Here is a 23,458-nt window from a genome sequence, read left to right as displayed (position 1 = left end):
TGGGATTTCAAGCGTGAGTCACCGTGCCCAGCCTGGCCTGTAGTTTATTTTTATTTTATTATTTATTTATTTTTTTTTTGATGTGTCTTTATCTGATTTTAGTATCAGGGTAATACTGGCCCCATAGAATGAGTTTGGAAGTATTTACTTCTCTGTTTTTTCAAGTAGTTTGAGTAGAATTGGTATTAGATTTTTTTCCCCTCTTCCCCTCCCCCTCCTCCTTCCCCTTGTCTCATTCTGTCGCCTAGGCCTGGAGTGCAGTGGTGTGATCTCAGCCCACTGCAACCTCTACCTTCCAGGTTCAAGTGATTCTCCTGCCTCAGTCTCCCAAGTAGCTGGGATTATAGGCTACATGCCCAGCTAATTTTTGTATTTTTAGTAGAGAAAGGGTTTCACCATGTTAGCCAGGTTGGTCTTGAACTCCTGACTTCAAATGATCTGTCTTGGCCTCCCAAAGTGCTGGGATTACAGGCATGAGCCACCATGCCTGGCTGATTTTTGTATTTTTAGTATAGATGGGGTTTCACCATCTTGGCTAGGCCTGTCTTGAACTCCTGACCTCATGATCCACCCATCTCAGCCTCCCAAAGTGCTGAGATTACAGGCATGAACCACCGCATCTGGCCAGCATAGATATTTTCAATGTTTATATCCTCTTACTGAATTGACCCCTTTATTATTATTATATTGTGTCTTTCTTTATCTCTTTTTATAGTTTTTGTCTTGAAATCTATTTTATTTAATACAACTATTCCTGTTCTTTTTTTTCCATTGACAGTGAATATCTTTTTGCATCTCTTTATTATCTGTGTTTGTATTTATAGTTAAAGTGTGTTTCTTGTAGACAACAGATCATTGGAGCTCCTTTTTTTATCCATTCAGCCACTCTTTGTCTTTTGATTAAAGAGTTTAGCCCATTTACATTCAGTGATATTATTGTTAAATAAGAAGTTTTATTCCTGCCATTTTGTTATTTGTTTTCTGGTTCTTATTTATAAGGGGAGAGAGGATGGCTTTAGCCTGGGAGGTTGAGGTTGCAGTGAGCCAAGATTGCACCACTGCACTCCAGCCTGGGTGACAGAGTGACAGAGCAAGACCCTGTTTCAAAAAAGGGAAAAAAAGGATCAAGCACGGTGACTGAGGCCTGTAATCAGCACTTTGGGAGGCCCAGGCAGGTGGATCACTTGAAGTCAGGAGTTTGAGACCATCCTGACCAACATGGTGAAGCCTTGTCTCTACTAAAAATACAAAATTATCTGGGCATGGTGGTAGACACCTGTAATCCCAGCTATCTGGGAGGTTAACGCAGAAGAATCACTTAAACCCGAGAGACGGAGGTTGCAGTGAGCTGAGATTGCACCATTGCACTCCAGCCTGGGCAACAAGAGCAAAACTCCAAAAAACAAAGACTGATGCATTCTTGAGTATGTCAGTTGCATCTTTCCATTCCAGAATTTCTGCTTAATTATTTCAGTTATTTGTTGAATTTACCTGATAGGATTCTGAATTCCTTCTCTGTGTTATCTTGAATTTCTTTGAGTTTCCCCAAAACAGCTATTTTGAGTTCTTTAACTGAAAGGTCACATATCTTTCTCTGCAGGATTGGCCCCTAGTGCCTTATGTAGTTCATTTGGTGAGGGTATGTTTTCCTGGATAGTCTTAATGCTTGTGAATGTTCACTGATGTCTGCACATTAAAGAGTCAGGTATTTATTATAGTCTTCACAGTCTGGACTTGTTTGTACATTCTTGTTGGAAGGTATTCCAAGTATTCAAAGATAATAGAGTGTTGTAATCTATGTCTCTGGTCATTGTAACTGTATCTGCATTAGGGGGTACCTCAAACCCAGCAATGCTGTAGTTCTTCTAGACTCATAGAGGTATCACCTTGCTGGTCTTGGATAAGTCCAGAATTCTCTGTATTACCATTCTTCCTTCCCCTTTCTTCAGGCAGAGGAGTTGCTCCTATGTCCTCCAGCAGCACAGGCTCATGGGGAGGGCAGTATTGCCAGGGTAACACCAATGTTACTTAAGGCCCAGGGTTCTTCAGTTAGCTTGAGCCTGGGACTCACCTTCAGGGCAGAGGGTTCCCCTCTGTTCCAGGGTAGGTCCTGAAATGCCATCCAACAGCCAAGGCCTGGATTCACGGACCCCACTAGCCCACCTGGTACTCTTCCCGGTGTGGCCAAGCATGTACCTAAGCTGCAAGACAATCCCCTTTTACTCTTCCTTCTCCTTTTCTCAAATAGAAGGAGTCTCTCCTGGTAGTCACTACTGCTCTGAATGTGCTGGGTCACACCTGAAGCCAGTATGTCTCCGAGTTTCACCTGAGGCCCATGGTGTATATTACCTCATTACCACTGCTGATTATTCAGGGCCCAGGGGCTCTGCAGTGAGCAAATTATGAATCCCAAATGGCCTACTTTTAAATAAAAAATTCTGTGTTTTGTTTGTTAGAAGTAGGATCACCCGCTCTGTTGCCCAGGCTGGAGTGCAGTGGCACAATCATAGCTCACTGCAGCCTTGAACTCTGGGGCTCAAGCAATTCTCCCACCTCAGCCTCCCAAGTAGGTGGAACTACAGGCATATACCAGCATGCCTGGGTAACTTTTTAAATTTTTTGTAGAGACAATGTCTTGCTGTGTTGCCCAGGCTGGTCTTTAACTCCTATACTCAAGCGATCTTCCTACCCAGGCCTTCCAAAATACTGGGATTACAGGCATGAGCCACCTGTATTTTTGTTTGTTTGAGACAGCCTCTCTCTCTGTTGCCTAGACTGGAGTACAGCAGTGTGATCCTGGCTCACTATAGCCTGGTCTCAAGCAATCTTCCTGCCTCAGTCTCCCAAGTACTTGGGACTATAGATACATGGCACCACTCCTGGCTAACTTTTAAAATTTTTAGTAGACACAGGTTCTTGCTTTGTTGTCCAGGCTGGTCTTAAACTCAAGCGATCCTCGCACCTTGGACTGTCAAAGTGCTGGAATTTACAAGTGTGAGCCACCACACCCCGCCGGTCTTTTAGTGATTACTGACAGTTTTTTTAAAAAAAAGAGAATTCTTTACCCAAGTAATTAATTTTGTGTAAGACTAAACCTGTTGCTGTAATTTGTTATGTTTATTCAGAGTAACGACAGTTTAACCATTTTTCATATCCATCACAACTTGTAATTTTGCTTTTTGAAAAACGTGGTGTCTAAGAGCATATTATTAGGCTTATTACCAACTATATAGCATGTTATTTTCTATATCTTTCCTCCCAAGTAGACTAACTTGATGTTAAATATTTATTTTAAATCAGGATGCCCTTAGTTATTTGTTTCACATTGAACCTTAAAAAGATAAAATAGATTTTTCTTAATTTTTTATTTGAATGTGTAGTTCGGAAACTTAAGGGACAAGAGTAGGTACTTGATTCTCTCTTGTTAATTTTATCTTTCTGATCATGATTCCTATTCTCTTTTTGCCTACTAGGTACATATGGGTTGCTGATTTTTTTTTGCTATAGCCAGGTATTTGAAGTGTTTACATATCTTGCATTGATTCTAAATAATTTAACACATTTTAATGTGTTTGGTTTTTTTTCCCATTCTACCAGATCAAACTTGGACATAGATCAGAAGCTAAAGATGGTAAGTATTTCATGTAATCTGACAGATAGGAAAAGTTTTCTCTTTTTTTGAGACGGAGTTTCGCTCTTGTTACCCAGGCTGGAGTGCAATGGCACAATCTCGGCTCACCGCAACCTCCGCCTCCTGGGTTCAGGCAATTCTCCTGCCTCAGCCTCCCAAGTAGCTGGGATTACAGGCGTGCGCCACCATGCCCAGCTAATTTTTGTATTTTTAGTAGAGACGGGGTTTCACCTTGTTGACCAGGATGGTCTCGATCTCTTGACCTCGTGATCCACCCGCCTCGGCCTCCCAAAGTGCTGGGATCACAGGCTTGAGCCACCGCGCCCGGCCTCTTTTTTTTTTTTTTTAAAGGGTTCTTGCTCTGTCACCCAGGCAGGAGTACAGCAACACAATCATAGCTCACTGCAGCCTCAAACTTCTGTTCTCAAGCATTTCTCCCATCTCAGCATCCGGAGTAGCTATAAACATGTGCCATCACTTGTGGTTAATGTTTTATTTTTTTGTAGAGACAGGGTCTGGCTATGTTGCTCAGGGTTGTCTCAAACTCCTGGCCTCAAGCTATCCTCCTACCTTGGCCTCCCAAAGTGCTGGGATTACAGGCTTGAGCTACCATGCCCAGCATAAAGTTTTCATTCTCAGTGAATAAATGAGCAAAGTGTTAATTAATAAGAGTTAGTAATGGTTCTGGATAGAGTTATTGCAGGGTCCCTGAAGAGTAAAGATAGATTCAGGATAGAGAAAGGAGTATTTGGTGATTTTTACCAATTGGATGTTCAGAGAAACACTCTAAATCACCAACATAAATGGAAGCCAGCAAGCTTAAATAGTCTTTCTGTCTTCACTACTGTTACAGGTGTTACAAGCCATTGTTCTTTCTGTTTCTGAGCTTCTAATTACTTGGAAAATTCAGGATACATTTTCATGAACGTATATAAAGCTTATTATGGAATAGATACATGGGGAAAATATTTCATTAAGTTTTCTTCCAAAGTCTTATTTATTAAGAGTCATCATAAAATAGCTATTGTAAAAGAGACCCATTGTCTGTGTAAGTGCCAGTATTATATCTTATTTTTATTTTATTTATGTTTTCTGAGACAGAGTCATGCTCTGTTGTCCAGGCTGGAGTGCAGTGGTGCAATCTCGGTTCACTGCAACCTCTGCCTCCCAGGTTCAAGCAATTCTCCTGCCTCAGCTTCCCGAGTAGCTGTGATTACAGGTGTGTTTCACCACGCCGAGCCAATTTTTTATATTTTTAGTAGAGATAGGGTTTCATTATGTTGGCCAGGCTGGTCTGAAACTCCTGGCCTCAAGTTATCTACACATCTCAGCCTCCCAAAGTGCTGGGATTGCGAGCCACGCCGCCTGGCCTGTATCTTATTTTTAATTTTGAAATCTCTCATTTGTATTGGAAAAGATACTCTCTTATCACTTGTTTGCTTTTAGCACCACTAATATTTGTAGGGCAAGAGTAGGGAAGTTTATCACCTATATGCTGCACACTTATATATGTTGTTAGTCTAGTGGTCTTCAGATCCTAATATCCTATAGATAAAGTGAAATTTTTTTCACCATCATAGTCTTTGTTAAGCTATTTTAAAAATAAAGCAATATAGGCCTGGCATGGTAGCTCACACCTGTAATCCCAGCGCTTTGGGAGGCTGAGGTGGGTGGATTGCTTGAGCTCAGTGGTTTGAGACCAGCCTGGCCAGCATGGCAAAACCCTATCTCTAACAAAAATATCAAAAATTAGCCAGGCGTGGAGGTCCCAGCTACTTGGGAGGCTGAGGTGGGAGAATCACTTGAGTCTGGGAGGTGGAGGCTGCCGTGAGCCAAGATCATGCCACTGCATTCCAACCTGGCTGACAGAGTGAGACCCTATCTCAAAAAATAATAATAAATAAAAGTAAAACAATGTAGAATAACAACAGATTTGTCATAAAAATTGTCAAGGTACCCCTTATTTTTTTTGTGAAATGTTCCCTATTTTCTGAGATGACTAACCTTTCTTTAAAAAATATGGGTCTGGGGCCGGACGCCGTGGCTCACGCCTATAATCCCAGCATTTTGGGAGGCCAAGGCGGGTGATCACGAGGTCAAGAGAGCGAGACCATCCTGGTCAACATAGTGAAACCCCGTCTTTACTAGAAATACAAAAATTAGCTGGGCACAGTGGCGCACACCTGTAGTCCCAGCTACTCGGGAGGCTGGGGCAGGAGAATTGCCTGAACCCAGGAGGCGGAGGTTGCGGTGAGCCGAGATCACGCCATTGCACTCCAGCCTGGGTAACGAGCAAAACCCCATCTCAAAAAAAAAATATATATATATGGGTTTGTATGGTTTGAGATTTCAGAATTACTCACTTTTTGCTTTGCCTTTTATGTAGGTATAAATAGAACAGCCTTAAGAGAGATAAAATTATTACAGGAGCTAAGTCATCCAAATATAATTGGTGTGAGTATGATCAAAATTGTTACTGGGATTTGGGACTCTGCTTTTCTTAATATAATGAATGTTGATTAAAGGCTCAGCAAGATGACTTCTAGATGAGCCTCACAGAAGCTTAAAGGAAGTACATTTTCTATCCCAGTTGCTTCAATAGGCATTGTCTTTAAAACTATACAACTGATTAAGTAAATGAAATATTTAATGTAGGCTAATTTTGTCAGAAATAATTTTGAAGTCAGGGAGCTCTAGCATACAGTGGCTGGGAGTGTCAACCTGAATTCAAAATGTTTGTTTCTGCCTGTGTGAGACCTTGAGTGTGTTCCCTCACAACTCCCCAGGGTCCATGCCTCATAGGTTGGTTGTGAAACGAGCTAATTGAATACATGTAAAGTATCTGATATAGTGCCTGCCTGCCATAAAAAGTGTACTCATTCATTCAGTGATAGCTGCTGTTATTTAGAGGATTTCTTTAGTATCATGCTTGGGACTTTTTTTTGTTAATTGGAGACTAGAATGAGGTTTTCATTGGTTAATTTCTTAATTATAACTCCAAATATTTGGGAGAAGAGGTTGGGTTTTTTTTTTTTAAGTAAAATGTAATATTTTTGTGCTTCAAAATACTAATTCCTTTAATGCTGTCCAAAAAAGGACAAATGTCAAATTAATCAAATGATTTAAGCTTTAGAGGGAATTACCAATAGTTTAAATTCTTTTTAAATTTTTTAAAACTGCCTCAGTTTCTATGATACTGTCAGGAATTAGTGAATCACATTTTAATTTTTTTTACTTTGCAGCTCCTTGATGCTTTTGGACATAAATCTAATATTAGCCTTGTCTTTGATTTTATGGAAACTGATCTAGAGGTAAGATTAAGATTCCTCGAGAAATTCTTTTGTCCCAGTTTTTAAAAAAAGAGCCTAAATACTTGTTTTCTACTTAAGAAGATACTGGTAGTGAAAAAAAAAAAAAAAAAAAAAGAAGCAGCAGCAGCTTAATTTTGTACTCTGAGTCAAAAGGGTCTCTTATTTTCTTCTAATCATTTAGTGATATTTCCAGTGTTACATAAAGAGATTTGGATTTCATTGTGGCAGTTCTGCCTACCAAGTTCCCATAGCTTGTTGACGTCATTTTTCTAGAAATGAACATTAGACCTATACTTTTTTTTTTTTTTTTAAGACAGAGTCTTGCTCTGTCACCAGTCTGGAGTGCAATGGCATGATCTCAGCTTACTACAGCCTTCACCTCCTGGGTTCAAGCAATTCTCTTACCTCACCCTCCAGAGTAGCTGGGATTATGGGTGCCACCATGCCTGGTGAATTTTTTAGTAGAGACAGGGTTTCACCAGGTTGGCCACGCTGGTCTTGAACTCCTAACCTCAAGTAATCTGCCTGCCTCAGCCTCTCAAAGTGCTGGGATTACAGGCATGAGTCACCGTGCCCAGCTGACCTGTAAGAATTTAAAGCTTATTTCCAGCCAGGTGCAGTGACCCACACCTATAATCTTAGCACTTTGAGAGGCCAAGGCAGGAGAACTGCTTAAGCCCAGGAGTTCAAGACCAGCCTAGACAATATAGTGAGATCCTGTCTCTACTTTAAAAAATACATTAAAAAATAAAGAAGCTTGTTTCCATATAATCAGAGTAATGTCATTCTTTTGAAAGCCAAGTTTGACAGAGTGTCATTCTGTTACCCAGGCTGGATTGCAGTGGCATGATCTCAACTCACCACACCCTCTGCCTCCCAGGTTCAAGCAATTCTTGTGCCTCAGCCTCTTCAGTAGTTGGGATTATAGGTGCCCACCACAATGCCTGGCTAATTTTTGTATTTTTAGTAGAGATGGAGTTTCACCATGTTGTCCAGGCTGGTCTCAAACTCCTGACCTCAAGTAATCTGCCTGCCGCGCCTCCCAAAGTGCCAAAATTACAGGTGTGAGCCACTGTGCCTGGCCAAGTTTCTTTGTAAAAAAATATAAAATCTCCTTTTTAAAGAATGTAAAATCCCAAAAAATAAAGAATGTAAAATCCAACAAAAAAGAAAAAAGAAATTAAAAAATAAATAAAAATATAGAATCCATTAATGTTAGTCGAATCTCAAAAAATGAACAATTCGGCCAGGCATGGTGGCCCATGCCTGTAATCCCAGCGCTTTGGGAGGCCAAGTTGGGTGGATCACGAGGTCAAGAGATCGAGACCATCTTGGCCAACATAGTGACACCCCGTCTCTACTAAAAATACAAAAATTAGCTGGGCATGGTGGTGTGTACCTATAGTCCCAGCTACTCGGGAGGCTCAGGCAGGAGAATTGCTTGAACTCGGGAGGCAGAGGTTGCAGTGAGCTGAGATCTCGCCACTGCACTCCAGCCTGGCACCTGGCAGTGGAGCAAGACTCTTGTCTCAAAAAAAAAAAAAAAAAACAACAATTCAAGAATACGGAACAGCTGGAAGTTTTTTTTTTAATTTCAATATATATTTATTTAGAATGCACACTAACAGCATGATGATAAACTGTCATTCACAAACCTGTACCAAGAAGCACATAATCTTTAAAATGTATTGTTCTTCACTATAACATTATTATTATTCGGTACTTGAGTCAAAGACGACATTTAGATTCTTCAGCTTTGAGGCATTTAGTAACATCATTGTCTAGTAAGGCAGAGGAAAGAAATTCAAAAGCAGTTTCTTTTTCTTCTGTCAGTTCCTTTGCAGTAAGATCTATCTTCTCACATGAAAAATCTTTAATAGGGAGACCTTCAACAAACTTCTAGGTCTTATTCTTGATTACGACAGGGAATGAGCAGAGTAGATCATCAGGAATACCATAGGAGTTGCCATCAGAGATAACACCCATGGACACAAACTCTCCCTCTGACACAAACATGTCCCTGATGTGGTCATAGATGGCTTTTGCAGCAGACATTGCTCTGGATAGTTTTCAAGCCTTGATGGTAGCAGTGCCATGCTGCTGCATAGTCGTGACAAATTCTCCTAGAGCCTGCTGTCATCTTTCAGAACTTCATAAACACAACTTCCTTTCCTTGCAATTTTACTTTGGCATGGTTGACATCTGGATACTGAGTCAAGAAATGGTTTCCCCGGATAATGACATTTATTACATCATTAGCAGTCACATCAAGTTGAAGAGCAATTTGAGCTTTAGCTCGGTTGTGATCCAAACAAGTCAAGCAACTGAACTGAAGTTTTCCTTGGGCATGGATGGAGCTGACTGGAGGCAGTCAGGCAGTTGGTATTGGCTGGATTACCCACAACAATAACCTTACCTGACTTTTTGTCGTACTTCTCCAAGGCTGCACCCTGGGATTTGAAGATTTTCACATTTGCTTTCAGTAAATCTTTTCTCTCCATGCCTTCCCTTCTTTGCATGGAGGCCACAAGAAAGACCACATCCAGGTTTTTGAAGGAAACCTCTTCTGTTGCAATGACATCTTTCAGGAGGGGAAGGGTATAGTCTTACAGTTACATTAGGACAGGATACCCATCATGGGGGTGATATCCAACAACACAAAAATTGTAGGCTGGTCTTTATCAAAGACAGATCTATTTCTAATACGGTACAGCAGTGAATATACAATTTGACCAGCTGCTCCAGTCACAAGGACTCTGTGGTTCAGACATGATTGAAAACTGCAGGGACAATTTCAACACCTGCAAAATGAACCTCAGAGAGTCAGGTTACCTCTCGGAAGTTTTTTGTTTTTTGATTTCCAAGATGGAGTCTCTCTTTGTCACCCAGGCTGGAGTGCAGTGGCATGATCTCGACTCACTAAAACTCTGCCTTCCAGGTTCAAGAAATTCTCCTGCCTCTGCCTCCCAGGTTCAAGAAATTCTCCTGCCTCAGCCTCCTGAGTAGCTGGGATTATAGGTGCCTGCCACCATGCCTGGATAATGTTTTTATTTTTAATAGAGGTGGGGTTTCCCCAACCATGTTAGCCAGGCTGGTCTTGAACTCTTTACCTCAGGTGATCTGCCTCCTGAAGTGCCGGGATTACAGGCATGAGCCCCACATATAGCTGGTACAGCTGGAATTCTTATACACTGCTGGTGAGAAAGCAGTGAAATTATATAATTTCTAATCCAATTAAATAAACACCAGCCAAATCAAAGCAAAAAAGGATTTCATACAACACATTACCAAAAAGTAAAAGGAACACATTAATTGCTCAAACTGACGGTGACTGAGTCCATAGCCTATTGTGATGGGTCCTTCCAGCATCAATACCACTAGTATTGTGATCTATAATATCACTAATAATTGTGATAAGTATCACTAATCACTAATCTTGTGATCTAGCAATATCACTGCTAGGTATTTATCTAAAAGAAAGAGGCTGGAAATGGTGGCTCACACCTACAATAATCCCAGCACTTTGGGAGGCCGAGGCAGGCAGATCACCAGAGGTCAAGAGTTTGAGACTAGGCTGTCCAACACAATGAAACCCCATCTCTACTAAAAAAAAAAAACTAGCCAGGCATGGTGGTAGGCATCTGTAATCCCAGCTACCTGGGAGGCTCAGGCAGGAGAGCTGCTTGAACTGGGAGGAGGAGGTTGCGGTGAGCCAAGATCACACCACTGCACTCCATCCTAGGCAACAGTGAGACTACCATCTCAAAAAAAAAAAAAATATGCCAGAATTCACTTGGTACACAGATGTTGGGCTTTATTCATAATTGTCAAAACTAGAACAGTCCAAACATCCCTCATCAAGTAATTGTGCAAAAAAACTGAAATACTACTCAGGAATAGAAACAAACTATTGATATATGCAACAACGTAGATGAATCTCAAATGCATTACACTAAGTGAAAGAACCCAGGCTAAAAAGACTGTATTGAATAATTTCATTTATGTGATATTCTGGAAAAGGTAAAACAAGCCAGAAACCAGATCAGTGACTGGGGGCGGCTTTGGGTAAAGGAAAGGAGTTAAGTACAAAGGGGCCTCGGAATTTTGGGAGGTTACGGAACTATGTTTTGATTATAGGGGTAGTTACATGACTGGATTCTTTTGTCAAAACTCATGGAACTATACACTAAAAAGGGTATGTTTTACTGTAAATTTGATGTTAAAGAAAAGGGGAACTTTTAGTTTCTAACTGATAAATCTAGAAATAAACTGACATTAGGCACAGCTCACAAATGATGTCATCAAAACTCAGTCTTACACTGTAACTCAGCTCTATTTTCTTCTCTGTTGCCTTCTTCATGTGTACATTTCTCAGTAGGGTATTCCAGACACTTCTTGGAGTAAGTCTGTAGAGTTTAATACTACCTGAGGAAAGAAGAGGTTTCTTTTCTTTGATTCTAGCACAAGTACTTGGCTTGGTTGATTGACTTGTCTTGCATCCCTGAACCAGTTACTTGACCAGGATACTACAGTGTGGTAATGGTCATGTCTGGGTCATGTGCATGTGCCTTCCTCTGGAGACCTCACGCTGGCTCAGTTCTATCTGGGACTAAGCTTAGAAAAGAGGTTTCCCAAAGGAATATTGAATGCTGTTGTCAGAAGATGCAAGCAAAAACAATAAGTGTTTGCTACTTTCATGTGAAAGCAGTAGGAGACAAAAAGCACTGCTTTCTTTTCACACCAGAAATGCTCTCCCTACCCACATAACTATGGAGATTCTGACAATGCTTCCTGTGGAAACGTATATAACCTCTCTTGAGAGTCTCCTGTGTGGATACACTCATTTTAAGTCTGTAAATTGTTTTTCGTGGTAGAGTTTATTTGAAATAATAAAGGGTACCTGTATGTTTTATACTTGCTTTACAGGTTATAATAAAGGATAATAGTCTTGTGCTGACACCATCACACATCAAAGCCTACATGCTGATGACTCTTCAAGGATTAGAATATTTACATCAACACTGGATCCTACACAGGGTAAGGTTTTTAATATTGCTTCTTTATGCTAGTCAAGTTTTATGTAACCCATTTAGTACATAATAGTCTGAATATGTAAATTGTTTAACAAAATGAAGATACAGCTGGACCATTTTATCCCATATAGTCCCTTCAGTTGTTCCAGCCGTTGGTGCTGTGAGGACTCCAAATTACTATGTGAAATTTAGAACTGGAAGAGATCTAGTCCCTCATTTTTTTAATAGATTAAGAGCTAAGTTGCTAAGTGACCTGACCATGGTTATAGTTTTTTTCAAGGTTGGCTGCTGATAGCAGACAGAGTATTAAAACATAGATCTTGGGTCAGGTGTGGTGGCTCACGCCTGTGTTCCCAGCACTTTGGGAGGCCAAGGCAGGCAGATCACTCAAGCCCAGGAGTTCAAGACCAGCCTGGGCAATATAATGAAAACTCGCCTCTACAAAAAATACAGAAATTAGCTGGGTGTGGTGGTGCACATCTGTAGTCCCAGCTGCTCAGGAGGTCGCGGTTGGAGGATCACCTGAGCCGAGGAGGCAAGAGTTGCAGTGAGCTGAAATCACGCCAAAGTGAAACCCTGTCTCTCTCTCAAAAAAAAAAAAAAAAAAAATAGGTCTTTTAGCTTTAAATTCAGTATTCTTTGTGCTATAGTGTTGTTGTGGGGGAAAAATATATAGTGATGGTCTTGGATTAACTCATACAATGGCAAAATACAACTAGAAAAGAAATGTTTCTGGTAGCTCTAAAATTCAAGGTATAAAATGCAATGTACGAAAATATGGAAACATTCAGCTTTTAGAACAAGACTGATAATTTAACTAGGTAGTTGTTCCTTATTTAGATAAGGAGTAAGAATATATAATTTATGACTAATAATTCTAATAGCTTAAGTTTGGAATCATTTTTAGGTTATTGCGGATGTCTTTTTAGCATAGATTTTGAAGAATGTTAATCCTCATTCTTTATATGATATGCATTAACAAATGCATAATGTTTTTATGAAAGTTCATATTTTTATTAAATTAATAGTAGGAACCATTTATTGGGTGCCTACTATGAGCCAATCATTATACTAGACTACAGAAAATATCAAATTTAATCCTCCCAGAAACTCTATGAAGTATGTAAATTGAGGCTTAGTGAAATTAAGTACCTTACCAAGGTTATATAATATAACCAAGCTAATTTTGCTTTGGTAAAATTTTAAATCAATGGAAAAAATATTAATTGTTTAAATTTCAGGTGTTAACCTATTTTTGCTAAGTTTAAAGTAACACCAATGAAATGTAGCACTACAGTGTTTTCCCCTACCGTGCTTATTTGTTTGTTCAAAACTTCTGTCATATAGGATCTGAAACCAAACAACCTGTTGCTAGATGAAAATGGAGTTCTAAAACTGGCAGATTTTGGCCTGGCCAAATCATTTGGGAGCCCCAATAGAGCTTATACACATCAGGTTGTAACCAGGTAAGAATCCCTTAAAGCTGCATGTGCAGGATGTTGATCATAAATGAGCATCAACTGGCTTCTCTAAAACATCTTGGCAGAGTTCAGGAATCATTGTTGGCATCCTCTAAAAAAAAAATACTGCCCTTGTTATGTTAGGTATATTTTACCATGATGAAAACATACATAGCCCTTTTTAAAACAAAGTTTAACTCAATCCTAAAACATTTACCTTGTAAATGGGAATAATTTACACTTTTACATTTTAGTTATGAGATAATCTAGAATTTCAGTGGCTAGTCTACCTAATCACCTGATTTATTAGACCCATGTTTATTATATTGGTCAGTCCTGATTCTGTATCCTTCCACGTGAATAAAAATTCTCTGAAAAAAGCAATGTCTTGATATTTGAATTTTTCATATTAGTAATTATATTTTCCACTTATATTTTTGATATGCAAAAACAGAAAATCACATTAAATAGAAATGATAGATTTTATAATTTCTGTCCTGGTGGCATTTTATTAATTTCCAAGACTCTTTTAAGGATCTGCAAAGATTTTCAAATTCTGTATTTTTCCTTTTTCTTTTTTGAGACAGGATCTTGCCCTGTCATCCAGGCTGGAGTGCAGTTGGGCAAACACTACTCACTGCAGCCTTGACCTCCTAGGTGCAAGTGATCCTCCTACCTCAGCCTCCTGAGGATCTGGGGCCACAGGCATGCCCTACCACAGCTGGCTAATTTTTTTTTGACATAGAGTCTCACTCTGTCACCCAGGCTGGAGTGCAGTGGCACAATATCTGCTCACTACAACCTCTGCCTTCTGGGTTCAAGCGATTCTCCTGCCTCAGCCTCCTGAGTAGCTGAAATTACAGGCGTTCACCATCACGCCCAGCTAACTTTTGTATTTTTAGTAGAGAAGTGGTTTTACCATGTTGTAGTCTCAAACTCTTGACCTTGTGATTTGCCCACCTTGGCATCCCAAAGTGCTGGGATTACAGGTGTGAGCCACCACACCTGGCCACGGTTGTCTAATTTTTTAAAGTTTTTATTGAGATGGATCTCGCCTTGTTGCCCAGGCTGGTGTCAAAGTCCCACACTCAAGCAATCCTCTCACCTCGGCCTCCCAAATTTCTGGGATTACAGGTATGAGCCATTGTGCCTGGCCCCAAATTCTCTATTTTAAATTATTTTGCCACCTTCCTTCAAATACATGTCATTGAGTATAAATCACCTAAGTCCTGAATAAGAAGTAGGGGATGTGAGTAATTGTTTATGTAATTGCTAGATCAGTTAAGTTCATCATTCAGGAACTCATAGAAACAGGGCCCTGTGTACAAGAGCATTGTTAACTGATGCTTTCTCATCTACCAGTATCTCATATTGTCTCTGTCTGTAAATCAAATGTTGTAATAAGTAAAATTAAGATGAAGACTCTGAGAGCTGACAATGAGATTTAGCTGTGTGGACATCACTGATAAGCTTGACAAGAGCAGTTGTGGTAGAATGGTAAGGATAAAAGCCTGATTGAAGAGGTTTTAAGAGAGAATGGAAGAAAAAGATTGGAGATAGTAAGAATAGACAATTCTTTGAACTAATCAGAGAATGAGGAGGTACCTGTTAGGGGAGGTAGAGTCCAGAGAAGTTTAAGGCTGGAGGAATACTAATATGTTTGTACATCATTGGGAAAGGTCTAGTAGAAAACAAAAGACTGATAATGTAGGAGAAAAAGGAGAGAATACTGCAAAAGTATATTTAAAACTTCACGAAACAGCATGGTATCTAGTGCTTAAAATAAGGGATTGGCTTTAAAAATAGACAAGGATCGTTCATCTCTAAGACGTGCTTTGATATTTTATGCTAAAATGATACTAATTCTTTTTGTTCTTTAGGTGGTATCGGGCCCCTGAGTTACTATTTGGAGCTAGGATGTATGGTGTGGGTGTGGACATGTGGGCTGTTGGCTGTATATTAGCAGAGTTACTTCTAAGGGTAAGTCTAAATTAATGTACACACTTTAATATTGCTGTTGGAGTTATTTGTTCTTACAGTTTGTATAAGAATTCTTGTCCTAGCCCAAATATGGTGGCTCATGCCTTTAATCCCAGCACTTTGGGAGGCAGAGGCAAGCGGATCACTTGAGGTCAGGAGTTTGAGGCCAGCCTGGCCAACAAGATGAAACCCCTGTCTCTACTAAAAATAGAAAAATGAGCCAGGCGTGGTAGTGGGTGCCTGTAGTCCCAGCTACTCAGAAGGCTGAGACAGGAGAATCGCTTGAACCTGGGAGTCAGAGGTTGCAGTGAGCCGACATTGCGCCACTGCACTCCAGCCTGGGCATCAGAGCAAGACTCCCATCTCAAAAAAAAAAAAACCAAAAACAAAGAATTCTTGTCCTACCAATGTCCTTACAACAAAAAACCTACAAATAGACCAATTTTTAAAAAGCCAAATGCAGCATTTTAAATTAAGTGTTAATATGAAATGAGAATATCTTCCATTTAGGACAATAAGAACTTTATTATAGAGAGTTTTATACTTCAGAACATAGAAATTCACTTGTAATATGGCAGCATCTCTATAATAACTAAATATGTTTAGATAAACTTTTGTCCTTCTGAGGGGTTTTTTGTTTGGAGCTGTTTTAAGTAAGCTTTAGGAGATACATAATACCGACCACTGCAGCTAACTTCCTGTGTAACTTCAGCCTTGTGTGAGACCAGTATTGTAGTTCTGTTGAAACAGAATAGATACAATATTACTATAGCATTTCTCTAACACAGACCATCATCTTACAGTAAGAAAATCCCCAGGCAGGGTGCAGTGGCTCACGCCTGTAATCCCAGCACTTTGGGAGGCCGAGGTGGGCGGATCACAACTTCAGGAGTTTGAGACCAGCCTGACCAACATGGTGAAACCCCATTTCTTAAACAAACAGACAAACAAAAAAAATCCCCTACTTACCCTCATCAGAGAGAAAGATGTTACTTGGAAACTTCCCTTTAGCTATACAGTTTAGATCTCCAGAAAGACTAGCCCTTCTGAATGATGAAGGTAAAGGTATATTGGGGAATCCTTCTGAAGCCAGGAGTTTTCTCTCTCCATATTCCAATCCCTGCTGTCCTTCTCTTCAAGCCATATGTATTTAAAGAAATTCAAACCAAGATCGAATAGCTTTTATCTCCTTGAACACAGAAAACAACTTCTGTACACCAAAGAGAAAAGTTAACACTAAACTAAAAATGTTTAGTTTAACTAAGCATAGTGGTAGCTCATGCCTATAGCCCCAGCTACTTGGGAAGCTGAGGTGGGAGGATCACTTGAGCTCAGGAGTTTGAGGTCAGCCTGGACAATATAGCAAGACCCCAATCTCTTAAAAAAAAAATAATAAATTCTGTGCATCATTTTGAGAAGCTCACCCAACGGGCATTTTTAGAAGAAACCCACACATTCAAACTTGAAGGTGATATGATAAACACAAGTTACATAGTTATCAAAAATAAGAGGGAAAGATGGGTTAAAGAACCAACTTTTATTATGTCTTTAGTACTATTCAGTGTTTTAACAAGGTTCATTTATTTAATACAAATAAAACATTTTAAATACACAGCTTAAGTTCCAAAGCAGCTCTTTAGGGAAAAATAGTTTTTTTATGGATATTTTCAAACATGCAAAAGCAAAAACTGTAGTAAAATGAGCCTCTATCTGTACTCATCAACTTGCTTGCTTCAATAGTTTCAAACATGATCCATTTTATCAGTACTCTACCACACTAGATATTTTTGTCAAAAATCCCAAATATGTAATCTTATCCCTGTTTCTTTGGTATTTTTCTCTATAAGGATTCTTTTTTTTTTTTGAAACAGAGTCTCACTCTGTCACCCAGGCTGGAGTGCAGTGGCATGATCTTAGCTCATTGCAACCTCTGCCTCCCAGGCTCAAGCAATTCTCATGCCTCAGCCTCTCAAATAGCTGGGATTACAGGTGTGCACCATGACACCCAGCTAATTTTTGTATATTTTAGTTAAAACAGGGTTTCATGATGTTGACCAGGCTGGTCTCAAACTCCTAGCCTCAATTGCTCCACCCTTTCAAAGTGCTGGGATTATAGGAGTGAGCCGCCACCCCTGCCCATCTATAAGGATTCTTTAGTCATAACCGCAATACCATTATCATATGGAAAAATGAACATTGACTCCTTAATAAAATCAAGTCTGAAGCCGGGCGCCATGGTTCAGGCCTGTAATCCTTGGACTTTGAGAGGCTGAGGCAGGTGGATCACCTGAGGTGGGGTGGGGTGTTCAAGACCAGCCTGTCCAAGATGGAGAAACCCCATCTCTACTAAAAATACAAAAATAGTAGCTGGGTGTGGTGGTGCATGCCTGTAATCCCAACTACTCGGGAGGCTGAAGCAGGAGAATTACTTGACCCCAAGAGGTAGAGATTGTGGTGAATCAAGATCGCGCCATTGCACTCCAACTTGGGCAACAAGAGCGAAACTCTGTCTCAAAAAAAAAAATTAAGACTGTATTAATATTTTCCCACTTTTTCTTATAAATGTCTTTTATATAGGCTTGTTCAAATTGGGATGTCAAATCCCACACATCAGACAGCTTAGTTTTATTTTTACATCATACAAAAGCACATCCATCCTTAAACTTTGTTTAAATTGTGAGCTTGTCCACAATTTGGCCTGCAAAGTGAGGGTAGGGTACAGGTGCCCTACAAAAGACAAAAGATAAGATAATTCTTTGGGGTATAAGAAGAAAATTAGTATGTCTAAAAATAGTTGTAATATTATTTAATGTCCTTTCAGTTTCTTTTTTTTTTTTTTGAGACAGATTCTTGCTCGGTTGCCCAGGCTGGAGTACAGTGGCTCCATCTCTGCTCAGTGCAGCCTCTGCCTCCCAGGTTCCAGCGATTCTCCTGCCTTAGCCTCCTGAGGAGCTGGGACTACAGGCGTGTACCACCATCCTCAGCTAATTTTTGTATATTTGGGAGAGACAGGGTTTCAGCATGTTGGCCAGGCTGTTCTTAAACTCCTGTCCTCAGCTGATCTGCCCACCTTGACCTCCCAGAGTGCTGGGATTACAGGTGTGAGCCACCACGCCCAGTCAACATTCTTTTAGTTTCAATTTTTCATGTATATTTAATATACAGAATATAATAATACAGTGTTATATACTTTAGGAATTATACTAAATCTAGGTCCAGTCAGAAAATAGAAACCCTACATTGATCAGGAAAGTATACAGTATAAAGAAGTATCAGTTATAGTGGGGGACTGGAGTAATGGATTGACAAGAAGTAATGAGAACTCTAACAATATAGGAATAGCAGATATAAGGACCTGCCAGCACTACCCTAGGGCCAAGACAGATCACCCAGGGACGACTACCTCCAGAACTGAGATCTAGACCTTGTTGAATATGGCAAATGTGGCTCACCAGAAGGCAGAGAAATTACTGTGGCTTTTTGCTGGTAAGACTTGCTAGAAATCTGCTTACTGGAAAGGGCTGGCACTCTGGCTCTAGGTTTCTGGGGAGAGGTGTCTCTGTGGAAGTACCCTGCTAGAAAACTGCTTGACAGGGAAAAGTAGGGGGCTAGCTGGCCTCTGTGCACTGCAGGAGCAGCACTGGAGAAACTGCCCATTCTGCAGAAGCACCTATGGGTACTGTAGGAGTCAGCTGAGCAAGCAAACTTGAACCAGGAAGCAAAACCTTTCCTTCCTGTACTGTCTCTCCATCATCCTCTATTGACAAAGCTTATTTATTGGCAAGGGAAAAATATTTAAAGAGCCTAGAACCATTTTCATGAAGAAAGGGAAAAAAGGTGAATTTGGAACTGAAAAGCTATACATGATTAGTTTTCTTCTTCCATCTTAGACTATTCCCCAGGCTAACTCCTATTCATCCTTCACTTTTCATGCCACTTGCTCTAGGAAGTTTTCCTGACCCATCTAGAGTAAGTTAGGTGCTCTTCCGGCGTGGTCTAGGATCTTGTACTCTCTCAACCCACCGAATTGTAAATGCTTGTTTATGTGTATCCGCATTGCTCACCACCTCCACCTCTGGGGAGGGCAGGAAATACTTTGTTTTCCTCTTTTAATTCCTGAGGCTTAGCACAATGCCTGTTACATGGTGCGTGTTTATTAAAATTTGGAGTGAATAAAATGGATAGTAAAGGTGCTGTTTAGTTGGTTAGCAGTGGCAGGATCTAATAACATATCTAATATATTTCATACTAAATTTTCAGTATTTGTTGGAGAGTTTTTTAGTTTTTTTTTTCAATACTTATTAAATTTATAGTAGTTGTCTAAAAAGTATCAAAAACCACCTCGAAGCCTGGTGTGGTGGCTCATGCCTGTAATCCCAGCACTTTGGGAGGCCCAAGTGGGTGGATCACTCGAGGTTAAGACTTCAAGACCAGCCTGGCCAACATGACAAAACCCCATCTCTACTAAAAATACAAAAGTTAGCCAGGCATGGTGGTGCGCCCCCGTAGTCCCAGCTACTTGGGAGGCTGAGGCAGGAAAATCACTTGAAACTAGGAGAAGGTTGCCGTGAGTCAGGATCACATCACTCACTCACTTTAGCTTGGGTGACACAGCGAGACTCTGTCTCTAAGAAGAAAAAAAAACCCACCTTGAAAAGTCTGCCTCTTTCTTTCAGGTTCCTTTTTTGCCAGGAGATTCAGACCTTGATCAGCTAACGAGAATATTTGAAACTTTGGGCACACCAACTGAGGAACAGTGGCCGGTAAGCCTTTATGCATTTTCTTTGAAATGTAATCAGGATTCTGTAAAGTTTTTAAATTGTCATATGCTTTATATAGTGCTGTCACATGAATATTAGGCCTTTATTAATTATAATTTTCTTCTAATATGTACTCAGAACATTTTAAATTATCAAGTATGTAAGGTATAAATTGTGATATACCATCCAACCTGTTGTGTACATGTAGTCCTTTTCCCCCACCCCAGTAATCCCAACCTCGTGGTAATCACAATTAACAATTCAGTGTAAAGCTGTGTTGGGAATATGTACGCATGCTACAAAATTAATTTTTGTATTTTTTTTAATAGAGATGGAGTTTCACCATGTTGCCCAGGCTGGTATCAAACTCCTAGACTCAAGTAGTTCTGTCTTGGCCTCTCAGAGTGCTAGGATTACAGGCATGAGCCATCGCACCTGGCTAACATGATTTTCTAAATAGAATTGCTTAATGATGTTTCTCATCGATTTTTTTAAAAATTAAACTTCTTGGTGGGGTGTGGTGGCTCATGCCTGTAATCCCAGCACTTTGGGAGCCTGAGGTAGGCAGATCACTTGAGGCCAGGAGTTTGAGACCAGCCTGGGCTACAGAGTAAGACTGTCTCCAGAAAAAAAAAAATTAAACTTCTTATTCTGAGAATATTATATATTCACATGCAATTATGAATATATAATTCACAATTATATATTGTGACTGGCCACAGTGGCTCACGCCTGTAATCCCCGCACTTTGAGAGGCTGAAATGAGTGGGTTCACTTGAGCCCAGGGGTTTAAGACCAGGATAGGTATACCATCCAACCTAGTGGATGGGCAACATAGTGAGACTTCATGTCTATAAAACATAAAAATTAAAAAAAAAAAAATAGCCAGACATAGTGGTGCACACATATGGTCCCAGCTACTCAGGAGGCTGACGTAGGAGGATTGCTTGAGCCCAGGAGGTCAACTATGCAGTGAGCTGTGATTGTGCCACTGTGCTCCAGCCTGAGTAACAGAGTGACTCCCTGTCTCAAAATGATAATAGTAATACTCCAGACATATTTTACGTGGCCTTTACCTAGCTTTTAAAGATGGGAGCATCTTGTAAAATCAGTACAGTTATTACACCAGGATGTTACAGTCAAGACGCAGAATATCACCACAAGAATCTCTCATGGTGTTCTTCTATAGCTATACTCACTTGCCTCTTACCCACTCCTTAACTCTTGGCAATCACTAAATCTGTCCTCTAGCTCTGTAATTTTGTCATTTCAAGACTGTTACATAAATGGATAAATGGAATCACATAGTATATAACTTTTTGGGATTAACTTTTTCATACCCACATAATGGAAATTCATTCTCTCTTTTTTTTAACTGGCTAGTATTGCGTGGATTTATTTCACAGTTTGTTCAACCATTCACCCATTGAAGGACACCTGTATTTGTGTTGTTCCCAATGGGACTATTATCAATAAATACGCTATAAACATTCATGTACAGTTTTTTATGTAAGAATAAGTTTTTATGTCTCTGGGATAAATTGCCCAGGAGTTCAGTTCTTGATTCATATGGTAGTTACATACTAATTTTTAAAACAACCTGCAAAACTCCAGAGCAGCTATACTGTTTTATATTCCCACTAGCAGTAAATGAATGCTCCAGTTTCTCAGAATCCTCTCCAGCATTTGGTGTTCACTTTTTAATTGTAGGCACTCTGATGAGTGTGTCATGATAGCTCATTCTGATTTTGATTTTCACTGCCCTAATAATGGCTAATGGTGTTAAATTATCTTTTCATGTGTCTATTTGCCATCTTTAGTTAAATGGCTCTTCCTGTCTTTTCCCCATTTTCTGATTGGATTCTTTGATTTTTGACTGTTGAGTATTGAGAGCTCTTCGTATATTTTAGATAGTAGTCCAAAAAGTGTGTGTAGTTTGCAGATGTTTTCCCTCGTGCTGCCTTTTCATCCTCTGCAAAATTGTAATCAGGTTTGTCACTTTTTCTTTAATTGATCAATCCTTTTGGTGTCAAGTCAAAGAACTCTTTGCCCAACCCAAAGATTTTCTTGCCACTTTTTTTCTTGCTTTTTTTTTTTTTTTTTCCGAAACAAGATCTGGCTCTATTGTCTAGGCTGGAGTGCAGTGGTGTGCATGATCTCGGCTCACTGTAATCTCCACCTCCCAGGCTCAAGCCATTCTCCCACCTCAGCCTCCTGAGTAGCTGGAACTGTAGGCATGCACCACAATGCCCAACTAGTTTTTGTATTTTTTTGTAGAAACAGGGTTTCTGCATGTTGCCCAGCCTAGTCTCAAATTCGTGAACTCAAGCAATTTGTCCGCTTTGGACTCCCAAAATGTTGGGATTACAGGCAATGAGCCACTGCACCCCCGCCATGACAATTTTTTTGTGTTTTTTTCTACAAGTTTTGTAGTTTTACACTTGAGTCCAAGATCTCTTTAGAGTTTATTTTTACATGATGTGTGAGACTTAGGGCAAGGTTCGGTTTTTTGTTTTTGTTTTTTATTTTTTGAGACAGTCTTACTCCATTGCCCAGGCTGGAGTGGGAGTCTCACTTTCTTGTCCAGACTGGTCTCAAACTCCTGAGCTCAAGTGACCCTCCCACCTCAGACTCCCAAACTGCTGGGAATACAAGCGTGAACCACCACACCCAGCCAAGTTCAGATTTTTGCCTGTATATGTCCAAGTGCTCCAGCACTATTTGTTGAAAAGACTGTCTCTTCATTGATTTAGTTTTCACTTTTTTCTTTTCTTTTCTTTCTTATTTAAAAAAAAAAAAAAGATACTTCTGAGAGGTAAGTTTTTCACTTTTTTCAAAAATCCTTTTGGCAGATTTGTGTGGATTTCTAAGTCCTTTTTTATTGGGTTCCTTTATTGATTAAGTCCTTTCTAAGTCTGATTTGTGTATCTATTTCTCCCCCAGTACAACACAGTCTTAATTAAAGTAGCTATATGTTAAATCTTGAAATCAGGTATGAGTCCTCCCACTTTCTTGTTCTTTTTCAAAATAATTTTAGCTACTGTAGTCCTTTGCCTTTATATATTGTAGAATAATTGGTCTTATATCTAAAATAATTTTGCCAGGATTTTGATAAAAATTACATCTAACTTGCAAATCAATTTGAGGGGGATTAACATCCTTCCTCTGTTGAATATTCCAATATGTGAACGTGGTATGTTTCACCATTTATTGAGATCTTTGGATTTGTTTCATTAGCATTGTATAGCTTCTAGTATATTACCCTATATACATGTTTTGTTAC

The 23,458-nt window shown here is 39.8% G+C and overlaps 1 protein-coding gene and 1 pseudogene across 4 annotated transcripts in view; one reads left to right on the top strand and one right to left on the bottom strand.

The window, feature by feature from the left end:
- Positions 1-23,458, top strand: part of CDK7 (cyclin dependent kinase 7) — a 40,903-nt gene that overhangs the window by 12,915 nt on the left and 4,530 nt on the right. For 2 of the 4 annotated variants that reach the window (XM_078365398.1, XM_078365397.1), the window contains exons 3-8: positions 6,018-6,085; positions 6,874-6,942; positions 11,869-11,979; positions 13,323-13,441; positions 15,316-15,415; positions 20,092-20,178. In XM_078365398.1, the coding sequence (XP_078221524.1) occupies positions 6,925-6,942; positions 11,869-11,979; positions 13,323-13,441; positions 15,316-15,415; positions 20,092-20,178 (435 nt within the window). In that variant the 5' untranslated portion in view covers positions 6,018-6,085; positions 6,874-6,924. Of the gene's footprint in view, positions 1-3,597; positions 3,632-6,017; positions 6,086-6,873; positions 6,943-11,868; positions 11,980-13,322; positions 13,442-15,315; positions 15,416-20,091; positions 20,179-23,458 lie in introns of all 4 variants that reach the window. The other 2 variants (XM_078365399.1, XM_002744895.7) reach the window with 2 other exon arrangements.
- LOC144581445 (malate dehydrogenase, cytoplasmic pseudogene) lies at positions 8,653-9,492 on the bottom strand (annotated as a pseudogene).

The sequence above is a fragment of the Callithrix jacchus genome, chromosome 2 (assembly GCF_049354715.1).
Source record: "Callithrix jacchus isolate 240 chromosome 2, calJac240_pri, whole genome shotgun sequence".
Taxonomy (NCBI): Eukaryota; Metazoa; Chordata; class Mammalia; order Primates; family Cebidae; genus Callithrix; species Callithrix jacchus.
This window is presented reverse-complemented; position numbering and strand designations above follow the sequence as displayed.